The sequence below is a fragment of the Ursus americanus genome, chromosome 11 (assembly GCF_024610735.1).
Source record: "Ursus americanus isolate L20-20 chromosome 11, mUrsAme1.1.p, whole genome shotgun sequence".
In the NCBI taxonomy this organism is placed as follows: Eukaryota; Metazoa; Chordata; class Mammalia; order Carnivora; family Ursidae; genus Ursus; species Ursus americanus.
In genome coordinates this window covers 26,688,612-26,702,779 of record NC_142137.1, presented here as the reverse complement: position 1 = coordinate 26,702,779, position 14,168 = coordinate 26,688,612, and the positions used below count along the sequence as shown (strand labels likewise).

At 37.2% G+C, this 14,168-nt stretch overlaps 1 protein-coding gene across 1 annotated transcript in view; it reads left to right on the top strand.

The window, feature by feature from the left end:
- AK9 (adenylate kinase 9) overlaps positions 1 to 14,168 on the top strand; it is a 119,301-nt gene that overhangs the window by 9,826 nt on the left and 95,307 nt on the right. The window contains exons 3-7 of the mRNA XM_087865377.1: positions 880 to 943; positions 2,517 to 2,569; positions 2,664 to 2,760; positions 9,059 to 9,171; positions 11,609 to 11,797. Coding sequence (XP_087721503.1) covers positions 880 to 943; positions 2,517 to 2,569; positions 2,664 to 2,760; positions 9,059 to 9,171; positions 11,609 to 11,797 — 516 coding nt within the window. The remainder of the gene's footprint in view (positions 1 to 879; positions 944 to 2,516; positions 2,570 to 2,663; positions 2,761 to 9,058; positions 9,172 to 11,608; positions 11,798 to 14,168) is intronic.

Sequence of the window (14,168 nt, the reverse complement as noted above, 5' to 3'; positions counted from 1 at the left end):
TAAATCAATCAGAGAAGGACAATTATCATATGATCTCACTGATATGTGGAATTTAAGAAACAAAACAGAGGATCATAGGAGAGGAGTGGAAAAAATAGAACAAGAAGAAACCAGAGAGGGAGACAAACCATAAGAGACTCTTAATCATAGGAAACAAACTGAGAGTTGCTGGAGGGGAGGGGAGGGGAGTAGAGGGATGGAGTAACTGGGTGATGGACATTAAAGGAGAGCGTGTGATATAATGAGCACTGGGTAATATATAAGACTGATGAATCACAGACCTGTACCCCTGAAACAAAAAGTACATTATGTGTTAATTAATTGAATTTATATTTTTAAATGTTTAAAATTAAAGTCAACAATGAGAGCGATCAGATGCAAATGTTACTACATTAAAGTGATCTTTTGTCTTGAAAATATGATACTTTTCAAAGATGTCCATTAAGTAGTAATTTTTTGTTCTTGGAAGTTACTAAGTGGAAGTCTGTCAAAACATTCATGACTAAAAACTTTAGAAAAGAGATAAAGTGATGGATTTCAATATAATCTCAATGATATGTATTCAAAATTACAAAAATTGATAATCAAAAGAGGACAGTACCTGGAATGCCATAATGGTACAGCTGCCTTGTTTCAGGGCTATTTTCTTAATTTAAAAAAATGTTATTTAAAGCATTTCAAAAAATGTGGCAAATGTGACAATGAGTAGAGAAAAATTAAGCTATAAATAGCTAGAGTCTGCTGTTCATTTATTTTGTGGACAAAAAATTTACTTGATAATATTCATGTATTGTAACCATCAATAGAGTCTTTTAAAATGATAGTATCTGTTTCACTGGCAAATGCCTGTGGGTTTTAAATAACATCTTTCTTTTTAAGGGGGTTGGGAAGACAACCTTAGCTCATCAGATAACACAGGCATGGAAATGTATTCGTGTAGAAGGTAAATTTTACCCTTTCCCCCCAATATTTTATTATAAAAACTGTCAAATATGCATAAAAATGTAAAGAATTATATCATCTAGATTCTGAGATTAACATATTGCTATAATTAACTTTATCATACATCACTACCAACCTAGTGAATGTTATCTTCATAATAGCATCAGGCATATTTTTGCCTTTCAGTAAGTCCTAGTTTTGTTCATAGAAGTTAGGAGGGTTTATGAAATGTCTTTGACTTCATTCTTCTGCCTCCAATTCTCTAATTCCTTCATTTAGAACTACTGGGGACTTTTATGTTTTGGGTATCTCCCTGTGAAAGATGAGAAGAGAAGAAACTCTCACAGCTGTTCTTGAGAGCATTTGTCAAGACTTAATTATTTTTTTAAGATTTTATTTATTTATTTATTTGAGAGAAAGAGAGAGAGAGCACAAGGTGGGGGGAAGGCAGAGGGAGAGGGAGAACCAGGTTCCCCACTGAGCGGGGAGCTGGATGCGGGGCTCAATCCCAGGGTCCTGGGATCATGACCTGAGCCAAAGGCAGATGCCCCAAGACTTAATTATTTTCAATGATAAATTTAATTTTTATTATTTTCTTTGCATTCTTTGCAGTATATAAGATGAGGACTGCTATCTTTATATAAAATATTCTTTTAATCAATAGAACTATTTTTGTCCTAATAGAAAAATAAGCAAAAGAATGAATAGGCAATTCATAAAAGTAGAAATAAAAATAGACAAATATAAGCAAGAAGTTGTTATTCAAAGAAATTGTTATTCAGAGTAGCACTAATTAAAATAACACTGATCCATATTTGCATATCAAATTGTCAAGGAATCTTTAAAGTTTCTATAATCATTTTTGGCAAGAATGTTATGAAATGAGGGTCCCATGTGCTGTTAGTGAAATTGCAATCTGGAACAACAATCATAGATTACTAGCAGCAAGGGACATAATTCAGTTCCTGAGTGCTCCCCTAGGTCTTGCCCCTGCCATTTCTGTCCCAGATGTCTTCCATAAGGGATGGAATATTTCCTCTTAAAAGGAAACAAATCATTGGAATTCTAGCCTCAGACCCCTTTTTTCTAATCAGTGTTTATCTATTTTTATATTTCTTGATGTATCCTTTTATATAACCAGTGCAAAATTACTGGGCTCTGGATATAACTCTATGGTTGTAAAAGTATCTGGACTAATAATACTTAGTGTATATTTTGAGTGACACTTTACAATTTCCAAATCCCTGACATATACACAATGTCATTTCATCCTCACGTTCTCTCGCATACTATACAGGGCATAAGCATGCGAGGCCCAGAGGTATTTAAGGAGTTAGCTTCCTCAAGATCTTTTAGCTAGCGAGTGGCAGAGACAAGTTCTCTGTGGAATACATTCTGCTGTCTCACGCTTTGGTTAGGCTTAAATGACATAATGTGTATAAATGTGCTCTGTAAACTCTTAAAGTAATATGCAAATATTAATCTTTGTTACCAGTTATATAACACACAAATATGTTTCTTAATTTGGCAATTCTAATATCAGTTTGTGCTAATATTTTGAATTCATATTTTAGCTTTACCAATTTTGGAAGAACACATTGCCAAGGAAACTGAATCAGGAGTTATGGTAAATATGTTTCAAAATTATTTTGATTTAAAAAAAAAAGCTCTCTGTCACAGATATAGATATACTAATATATACTATCTTTGTTGGTTCTTAGTTGCAGTCAATACTGCTCAGTGGTCAGAGCATTCCAGATGAACTTGTCATAAAGCTAATGTTGGAGAAGCTCAACTCCCTGGAAGTTTCTCACTTTGGTATGTTTATTTTTATATATCGGTGGCTCTTAAAGCAACCTTAAAACTCACGCTTTAGCTGACACACCCATAATTTCTGGAGTTGCTCTTTTCCTTTGCCCTGATGCAGGAATTCCAGAGCCTGAATTCAGTTAAACAGCTTAGATATTTTTATTTGCTTATTTATTTCCTTTTATTCTTCAGATTCTACATTTGTAAATGAATAAATAAGTTTAAATGGTTTGATCTTCTTTGAGCACTGTGTTATCCAGCAAAAGCATCAGCACTCTGCTCTCATCCTTCTCACAGTGCTGACAGCCTTTGCTGACTGCTTTCCCATTCACTCGGAGTTTTATTACTGAGTCCTGTCCGTGGCTAGGCTTCTCTGCATTAATCCACATTTACAAGGCAGGAATGGGAACTTGAATGGCACCAGCTTACCCTCTGGCTCGAGATATTGGCAGACTTCAGTCTGTTCACCCAGTCTACCCTCTCATTTTGGACCCAAGAAGTCTCCCTGCGCTCAAACAGATGCTGAGCAGGGGTTTGGGGCCTAATTTCTCAAGATGAAGACCACTGAAGCTCAGAATGACTAAACAGAAAAGAGCAAACCCTATGACATTTGCAAAAGAAGAAAGAAGAATGAAGATGTGCTGGGGAGAAAATCATCCACCTGAAATAAATAGATTTATTGAATGAAAGAAGAAAAACTTAGCAAGCTGCTTCATATCCTTAGAAAGTTACGGGAGGACATTGTGACTATTAAGAACATAGGGATAAAAATAAAATGCAGTGAAGTAAAAACCATGATTGCCAAAGCAAATCAATAATGGAAGTAGCAAAAGCAGACATCGGTGCAAGCGATGTCTGTATCATTTATATCTATGGTAGAAAGATTTCTCTACATACAGATGATATAGAGAACAAACTACATCTATCCATCCACATATAGAAAAATATCATCTATTATATATGTTATATATATTATATAGGATATATATATTATATATTATATACGGTGTGTGTGTGTATAGTGTGTATAATATATATACACACACACACACTTTGTCTACACATCAGTCTTTCTATCTATTGTTCGGTGTTAAAAAAAGATGACCTTGGGAAAACATCCAGAATGTGGGAGGTTAAATGAGTAAAAAGGTAAAAAGGACAATGACAGAATTCCAACATAGGTCAATAAATGACCTCCAAAAGTGTAGTGATTGAAACTGAAGCATGTATACAGATAGGCAAATATCTTCTTGTTTATACTTCATCTCGCCTTACCTCTTGAAAAAATTTAGAGTAATTTGCTCACAAAAAGATGGTATAAATGATAAATATTGGCAAAAAGAGAAAAAAATGAAAAAATAAACCTACTCAGCTATGCCATTCATGATGTTCAGAACCTTTTTAACTTCTTGTGGAAGATTTCAAGCAAAAGTAAAGAAAGTGATGTGAAACTTTCCCCCCCTCCCCCCACCCAGTTTCCATGACAACTCAAATCTAATCTTGTTTTATGTAAACTCCTGCCCACATCCCTCCCCCAGCCTACTTAATTTTGAAGCTAATTCATATCATATCAGTTCATCTGTAAATGTTTTAGTATATATTTCAAAAAGATAAAGACTTTTTTTAAACCTAGTATCACATTATATTATCATACCTACTAAATTCACAGTAAATCATCTACTGACCACTCTGTGGTCAGATTTGATTATTTGCCTTGTGTATTTTTATTTCCTAGCTGATCTTTGAGTTTTGTTTTTTGGTTTCTGTTTTGGGATTTTGTTTTTTTGTTTTTTGGGGTTTTGTTTTGTGTGTGTGTGTGTTGTTGTTGTTGTTGTTTGTTCTTTTGTTTTGTTTTGGAGTTTTTTTGGAAGCAGGATCCAACCAGGTTTCACATATAGCAATTGACTGGTATGTCTCAAGTCCCTTTTAACTATAAATTCCCTCTACCTCCTTCTATCATCTTGTGTTCTCTTTGTTGAAAAAGCGGGTTATTTGTGTTTAAGAATTTACTGCATTTTGGATTTTGCTGACTGGCATCCCCTCGTATCATTTAATGTATTCCTCTTTCCCGTAGACTTGCTGTCCACTGCTTGTTCCAGAAGCTGGCATAGGAAATGCAGTATAAATGATTTCTTGAGTCTGAGGGCCACACTATTAGCATGCAATCGCATGGCTGTGTTTTAAGCATGCACAACTGGGCTTATTTAAAGGCTATGGTGGATACAGGACCTAGCACCCCTTCTGCCCAAATTCCCCTCACCTATTCTGTAACATCCCCAAAGGAATTTCTGTGGAAACTAGCACCCTGCTAAATGCAGTTTAAAAGTCTTTGCTCAGCAAGGAGTCTTTCTGATGTTTGGTCCTATCCACCAGCCTGGTAGATGGTAGAAGCAAAATTGGAAGTGATGAGCTTTCAAAATGGGGATATTAACCCGAGACAGGTCTGAGTGAGGCTGGGTAATTGATGACTCTAAAATCCCTAAAGACAGATGTGTGCTGCTGGGGACACTGTACAACAGAATATTGCCAAATTCAATCTTAATTTTTTTCTGTACCAGAGCCCTTTTAGAGTTGAACGTTTTATCACTGTTTAGAAATAACTTACACAAGCTGTAATTACAATCCTTTCATTTACAACCTATCATGCTGTGTTGGCCTTGGGCCAAAATCTGCTTCCATGAACTACATCCTCACCCGAGAGAAAATGGTAGAGCCAATACCTGGGCATCCTGAGAAGCCCCTCTCTGCTTCCTGTTTCTAGATTCCAGAAAAACTCATTTTCTTCAGTAAAGATGGACAGCCCTAGTCTGGGCATTCCCTGCCCCCAGCATATCACATTGTGGATGATCTCCGAAGTCATTGGTCTCCAGTGTGTCCACTCATATGGGTCTGACTTGAGGTCAGGTACATATTAGGGCTGGATGGGCATAAGCTACCTGATATAGCTGAATCTCTCATCACTTAATCTGAAAGCAGTAGCATGCCATCTTCAGTTTTGTGGAAATAGGATTTCATTCCACTGTACCAGGAAGTGGGGCCAAGGGATGGTATGGCCAAGTAGTTACCCCTGGGCAGTGATATGGACAGTATTTCAGTTTTTCCCTGGTGGGGGTGATGCAGGCTGAACACTAGCCTGCAGCATTTCTACTCTGCCAATGATAGTACATACAGAGCCTTGCAGCAAGGAGTGGCAGGAGGTCTACCATTCTTCCATCTTCAGCATTGAGTGTAGGGGCTTGGTAATGGTGTCAAGGAGATAGGACAGAGAGGGGAGGTCCTCATTTATGCTTCCATCTTCATACATGTCTCTGGGGTTAGAGAGGTTGGCAGTGGGCTTGGCAGCTCTGATCTGTCTACAAAGAAGTATCCTTGTGGGTATCCAAAATTGGGTCTAGAAAACTAAGCTATTCCACTCTCCCACATCTCCTCCATACATACATTCCTAGGGTCTGGGTACAATGATACTGGCTACCTCTCAATGGGTAAGGCCCTAAAACTCATCACTCAGAAAATTCAGGCAGCCCAAATACTGGCCTATCAGGCGAGAAGCAGCCCCCATGGAAACAACCCACTCTTCTGCTGCTTCCACTAGGGAAGAGACCAAGTTTTAAACTCATTCCAATATACGTGTATGCCTGAGGTTTAGGATACCTACAAACAGTTGCACTTGAAATGTCTGATAAGCTGTCCAGGCAGTAGCGGTGATTATAGTAATACACAGGGTGCTGGAGAGCACAGCACACAGAATGCCAAACATCTTTCTGTCACCCCTTTGTAATACACAGACAGTGGGCAGTGCTGCCAGCAGAAGGAATGAGAAGGAGGTATTGTGTAATTCCCCTATGGCTTGGAAGGGGAAGGCATGAACTCTGGAGACTGATGGTCTCTGGAAATGTCTGATCAGGAGGGGTGAGCTGGGCAAGGGTTGAATTCAGTCTAGGGCTAGGCCCCCTCACCACAGGACTCACCCTTAAAATGTGTCAGACTGGGGAGTTAATGCCAGCGATCACGTCCCAAAGTCTTGACAAGTTTCCAATAAGGTTGTTAATCAAATGGAGGATAATTAACAATAGGATCCAAACCAAACCAGGGAAGTAGGAAGCCAGGGAAACAAAAAGCAAGAGCAGCAGGAGGCGGTAAGTAGAGAAAGTTCTGGCCTAGTTCCTGAGACAATGCCAAAGCATGCAGTGGCTTAATTTTTGCAGGGGTGTGTTGGGTTCATTCAAGGGACCCTGAATAGAATGGATGTCTTAGGATAACACCACTATTTCAAAGTCTTTCAAAGACAACAGCAAAGACAAATGAGTATGCCAAGTTGGAAACCAAAGATTATAGCAAGACAGGAGAGAATCATGATTATAGCTCATATATCCAAAACCAAAGATAATAGGTCTCTCTTTCTGCCTTTTGAGGTTAAACTACTTAGGATCGCTTCTCTGGATGGCATCCAACACATAGTTAGCAGACAGTAACGTGTTTGAAAAAGCTTTGGAGAAATGCCTAAGGATTTGATGAATTTTGGATTATTATGATAGTTGTTGGTCTGCTTTTGTAAAATAAAAATAATAATAAGCATGCAATAAGCATGTTCTTAAGAGAGGATTTTGAGATTGGCTTTTAGATACATGCATTCATTCATCTATCAACAGACGCTTAATAGCTTTTTAAAATCATACTATTCTAGGCATTGCAGAGGGTAGCAGTTCTCAAACTATTTAGTCTCAAGACTCCTTTATACTTATAAAAATTGTTGAGGCCCCAAAAGAGCTTTTGCTTATTACTTGAGTTGTATCTATCAGTATTTATCATATTAGAAATTAAAACCAAGAAATGTTTAAAATATTTTTAAAAAATCATAACAAAACCATATGTTCACATTAGTAGCATATTTTATAAAAAAAATAATTATATTCTTCAAAACAAACTTAGAAGAGTGGTATTGTTTTTTATTTTTTGCAAATCTCTTTAATATCTGGCTTAAGAGAAGACCCAACTGGATTCTCATATCTCCTTCTGCTCAATCTGTTGCAATATATTGTTTTTACTAAAATACATGAGGAAAATCCAGCTTCACACAGATATGTAGTTAGAAAGGGGAAGTATATTTTAATAGCCTTTAGAATAATTGTGACTATTCTTGCTTCTACATTAAAACTCACCAAAGGGAACTTTCTTAAAGGTTATTAGCAGTGTAGAACTGAAACCACATGAAGGAACTTTTCAAACTCTGTTACATTAAAATCCATTGGCCTGTCTTGAACTTGGACTGGGTCTTTTACCCACGTATGATTTGGAGGCACCATGATGTGGTTATTTTGGAAAATACTGACTCACTAAGTTGTGCAGGTTTTCCAAATGTTGACACTTTTCATTATACACTATCAAAAAATCACTTTTATTAATTTCACCACCAATTTCATCAAGAAAAGTTTTAAAAATTGGTAAGTTGTTAAGCTTATGGCAGTAGATACACGTTTTCTAAAATCTGAATTGTTTGCTTAAATTTTATCATTGGCAACAAATACTGTCAGTTGTCCTTGAAGTGACCAGCTCACTCCACTCCCTTTTTATAAAATGTCTGCCAAATAGCCAAAACTGAATAACCATAATTTGTCAGTTCTTTCAAGAAAAACGGTCCTATTAGAATAGTAGAAAAATTGACTAAAGTCCTTAATTCTGAGGGAATTGAGACTTTATTAAGAAGAGAAAATTTTCTCAAGCAAGAGAGTGACACAAAGAACAATATTAGGGAAATTGATGATAGCAAATGTGGTGTATTTCAATGAGAAGAGTTAGGTTTCTGGGTGGGGATGGAAGCCAATGTGCTAAGCTAAAATCATATTGATAATGTTCTGTTTTTTTAAACTGTATGGGGAGAACGTGGGTGTTTTATTACTCCCCATATTTATATAAACATTATGTATGTACATGTTCTATTATAAAATATTAGCTTTAGAAAGAAAATAATACACTATACACCCCCCATAATATACCTTTACAGCTTTCCTAATGTTCAAAGAATTATTAGCATGGAATTTCCTTCCCTAGAAACCTCAGGTGCTTAAAATAAGTTGATTTGGAATTTTTAAACATGTCTCCTCCTAGCTCAGTGCTTTTATTTATGACCGGAGAAACATTATTCACAGCTGTACTAAACTTAACTATTAATTAAAAATATTTGACAGATTTTAAGATCTACATTAATATTCATCAATAAGCAAATGACATTTTATAAAGTCATAACAAATCAATGTTCTCATATGTTGATAACATTATAAAACTTTAAAAATTATATTTTACTCAACAGGTTATATTATCACTGAACTACCGTCACTTTCACAGGATGCCATGACTACTTTGCAGCAAATAGACTTAATTAAAAATTTAAATTTGAAACCTGATATTATAATCAATATTAAGGTAAGGATATTCGTTGTTTAGTTACTATAGTTAACCATTCTTTTTGATATTTGGAATTCAAGGAATGTCTTCAAGAATATTAATGGGACGCCTGGGTGGCTCAGTCAGTTAAGTGTCTGCCTTCAGCTCAGGTCATGATTTCAGGGTCTTAGGATCAAGCCCTGAGTTGGGCTCTGCACTGAGTGGGGAGTCTGCTTCTCTGTCTTTCTCAAATAAATAAATAAAATCTTAAAAAATATATTAAGTAGTTAAGGAAATAATAACATATATCAACCATAGGGACTACTGAGCTATACTTTCTGATACCTCTGTACTTCTGCACCTGCAGCTCCATCCACAGGAAATACCTCTCTGCCTCTTCAAAAGTCTTCAACATAGTCATCCTTTGAAAGTCAGTTCAAACATCATCTGTTTCCCTGATGACCACCCCTTCCACACCAGCACACATATTAACTAACTCATTCTCTCGCTCTTTCACTCTCACTTTCTCCTTTTCTCTCTCCCTCTTCCTCTCCTTTTCTCTTCCTCCTTCTCCCCTATACCTTACTAACCACAGGAAAGTTAAATACTTCTCTGATGACCATTCATGTTGCTCTCTTCTATCGTATTTCTTACTATATATTGTAATTGCCCATTTTCCTTCTGGACTCTGCGTTATTTGAAGGTAAGAACCATATCTTACTCATATAAACATGAACTAACACAATACATGGTACCTAATAGACACCTGATAAGTTTGCCAGTTAAATAAAATGAAAGAAGGAGCAAATGAGTTGGACATATGAATTACTAGGTTGATTAAGAATCAAGGCTAGGTCCTGTTCCCAATCTCTCCTTTATCAACAGCATGTGGTAGATGACATTTAGGAGACTCGATTTCCTCTTTACAAAAATAATAACAGTCTCACGGGGGTATGATAAGAAGTCAGGGAGGCTAGTTTATATGCTTGTTTATATGAAAATAAATGATAAGCTTTTATATTCACACCTGCCTGATTCCCCAAAGAGTCTGACAGCTCAAAGTAAATGAGATGCTCCTCAGCTCCGATGCTGGCCCCCAGGAGTGTGTTAGGGTTAGCTGTGAGAGAGAGGAGGTGTTGCGGTGCTGAGCATGGTATAATCTGCAGCCCACCACAAGCCATGGTTGGAGGCCAATCAAAATCCCTGGGTGGACCTTGAGAATGTCACACATGTATAAGGGAGAGAACAAAAGATCAAAAACAATTAACTAAAGCCAAATATAAAGTCCAAGCCATGGAAAACACAGATTGTGTAGGAAATTAACATCTGGTGGAACAAGAGTACAGATATACAGGCCATTAGCCTCCATATGCTTACATTTGGAGCAAAAATTTGGTTCCAAGTTTGATGAGCCGAAGTAGAAGGGGAAACGTGACCAGTTATATAAAATTCACACGTCCATGAAAAGACAAGACATTCCTCAGAAAAGACAAGATGAGAGAAATTAGAATTAAAATTTTAATTGAGAGAAGTATCTTACATGGATCTTAATATAAAAAATCATCAATGTAGAGAATGAAGCCCTTAACCTCCTTTATATTATAACTGTGATAATGGGTATCCAGGCAGTTTCTGCATTTTGACTCAAGTGTAATCAGAGGGCCTAATGTGAGACTGAACTCAATACAACACATATTTCTCTGATGGTTTGGCCTTATTTGGGGATAAATCTTGGAATTTCTAGAGCAGAAGTTCTTAGCCTAGAATCCAGGAATCCAAAAACATCTATGAAACTTCTGAAATTATTGTGTATGTCTGTTTTTCTGAAGCAAAAACTGATAGTTTCCCTCATATTCTAAAGGGGTCTGTACTACCAAAAAAAAAAAAAAGATTAAGGGCCAGTGATCTACTACAGCAGTGGTTCTGAGTATGTTCCCAGAGCCAGCTCCATCAGCAGCACTCAGAAGCTTGTTAGGAATACATATTCTTAGGGCCTACCCCAGAACGATGACTCAGAAGCTCGGGGAGAGGGGAGGGACGTTCAGCTATCTGTGTTGACAAGTCCTCCACATGACTCTTGATGTCCACTGAAGTGAGAGGACCACCGCTCTGAGGCATGTCCTTCAGACTCACCCTCATATTCGTTACTTCCTGCAAGTGAAAGTAAGAGACAGCTGAAGGCAGTAGTCTTTGTCAAGGACCTGCAGTGCGGGTATTCTGGGTTGCTGAATAAGGAAGGGCAAATACACATTAAAAAATGACCTGAGAGGGTTGAAATCTTGTGAAAAATTAGGAAGCCTAAATGAAAGTCTTGCTTCAGTAAATACCCATCCCATCACCACAGAGAGGTGACCTGAAGAAATCCAAAAATGAGCAAGGAAGGTCCTAAAGTTTTGTTTCTCAAAGTGTGGTGCATGAACTGTTGGTATCAGTGTCACTGAGGACGCTTGTTAAAATTACTAATGTTGTTCCTTAGTGCCCTGACTACGATCTATGCCAAAGAGTTTCTGGGCAAAGGCAGCACAGTAGCACAGGGTACATATACAGAAGAGATCAGTGGGATCCTGAAGTCATTGAGAATCGTAGGAAAAAGAGGAAAGAAGCCCAAAAAGAAGGAAAAGGAGAAGAGGAAGGAGAAGAGGAGGAAGAGCAAGAAGAAGAAGAGGTAATATCCCAATACCATATACTACATTTTTAAAATTTGCTAGAATTAAATTAAATAATAGCAGGGATAAACAAAATAGCAGATATTAGAGAAAATTACATTTTAAATTTTTATTTAATCTGGGGGAATAGAACAAATATTTCATGTTTTCAAGAACTATTAGATCATAATCTAGAGGCCATCAAGTTTAACCTTCTTGTCAAGACGGAAGTCCTTCCACATCCTAACAGCTAAGCTGCTTCGTTTCATAGCAGCAGAAAGTTATTGGTCACCTACTGTGTGTCAAGCACTGTGTGAGCTAGAGTGAGGAGTCCGAGCAAGAAAAAACAGGGTAATATGGAGAGCAAGTGGCCCAGGCAGAATCCAAGTTATGAAGTTAACATAATCCCAATTCCAGTATCTAGCAAAGAGAGATTTTTAGAAAAAAAATCTAAAGCCCAATTTCGCATATACATGTTGTTTAAATAATACTAAAGTTAGTGCTTGTAAACATAATGCAATAGAGCACCAAAAGAATTTTCTACCATGACTTAATGAGGAAAATTTGATGTGAAGAAATCTGTTAACAGGTGATGGGCTGGATTTGGCCCACTGGGCAGGTGGACCATAGTTTGCCAGTCCCTGCTGTACAGAAATATACCTGTGATTTCTATTATTAATTAATTAATTTATAGTTTTAAGGAATTTTATATACTTTTATAATTGCTACAATTTATAATTTATTATAAATGTATTATAAATAAATACCATTTTTATTAAGCCTACACTTGGCAAAATCAGATGTTAACTTAAAATGGATACATTGCAAATCATTTGTCCAGAAGAAAAGATAACCCCCAAAGGTTACAATTTTATTGCCCTGTGGGATATGAAACAGCCTGTATCCAGCTTTGCAATCTGATTTCAGTCATTATATATACCTCAGCTTTGTCATCCTGTTCCTTTTCTCACTAACAGGTTAAATGAATCTTTGACATTTGTTCTTTAATCATAGTTAGATCTTAAAAGTTCTCATCACAAGAAAAAGAATTGTTAACTGTGTATGGTGATGAATGTTAACCAGACTTATCATGGTGGTCATTTCTTAATATATACAAATATCGAATCATTATGTTTATACCTGTAACTAATCTAGTATTATGTGTCAATTATATCTCAATTTGAAAAACCTATTAACATAAGAAAATTCATTTAAAAACATTAAATAATCTTCCCTGTGCAAATAAGGCATTAGATAATAGCCAGCATCTATTCTCTATTTTCTTTTTATAAAGGAAAACCTCAGGATTCCTGGGTGGCCCAGTTGGTTAAGTGTCTGACTCTCGGTTTCAGCTCAGGTCGTGATCTGAGGGTCATGTGATCAAGCCCCAAGTGGGGCTCCATGCTCAGCGGGGAGTCTGCTTGAGATTCTCTCTCCCTCTCCCTCTGTCCCTCCTGCTTGTGTGCGCACACTCGCTTTCTCTCTCTCTCTCTCTAAGATAAATAAATCTTTTAAAAAAAGGAAAAAAAAAGGAAAACCTCATAATAAATGGGAATAAAATTGTATCATTTTAGCGTGAATAAAATATACCATCTTAAAGACGGTAAGATAGAGGAGTCACAGCTCACTTAGTTACAGGGGCCATGGTTATGTCAATTTGTGATGTCAGCCAGGAACGTAATTGGGAAGAGTGAGGACTAGGGTAGGCTAAGATAGCACTGTCCAAGACAGTAGCCACTAGTCCTTTGTGGCTATTTAAATTAATTACAATTATATAAAATTTAAAATTTAGTTCCTCAGTAGTACTAGCCACATTTCAAGTGCTCATGACCAAATATGGCTGTGTCTTCCAAACTGGACAGCACAGTTACACATTTCCATCAGTGCAGAAAGTTCCCCTGGACAGCTAGTGGGTGCCTGCCCTTCTTCAGAGGACAGCTGCCTCTCAGCTCCAGCCCAGCCAACTCTCGCCATGTGGGAATGCTGCCTATTTTTTACCAGGTAGTCTGATTTTCCCAAAGAAGCCAAAATCAGCATTTTAAAATAAAAGTAGTTGGCAACTAATCCAAAATTTCAAAAGCACAGTGAAGGCCAGTGCTATGGGGTGTAATCAAATTAGTGTCTTCAGACTGAATTCAGCCCCACGGGCCTGGTTTGCTGTGATGTCTGCCCAGTAGCACAGCCATGTTCAGAAGTCAGGCATGCAAACATGACACCCACTTGGGCTGATGGCCAGTAATTTCATGAAACTGTTTACCATTATATACACACAAATGTTAATCTCCTCGAACTGCTGTAATACCTTTGTATATGTTCTCGTGGCTTCTACTTTCCTCTCCATCCTCATTCCATTGTTTACAAAATCCAGAGCCATGTTTTAAAAAAATGACC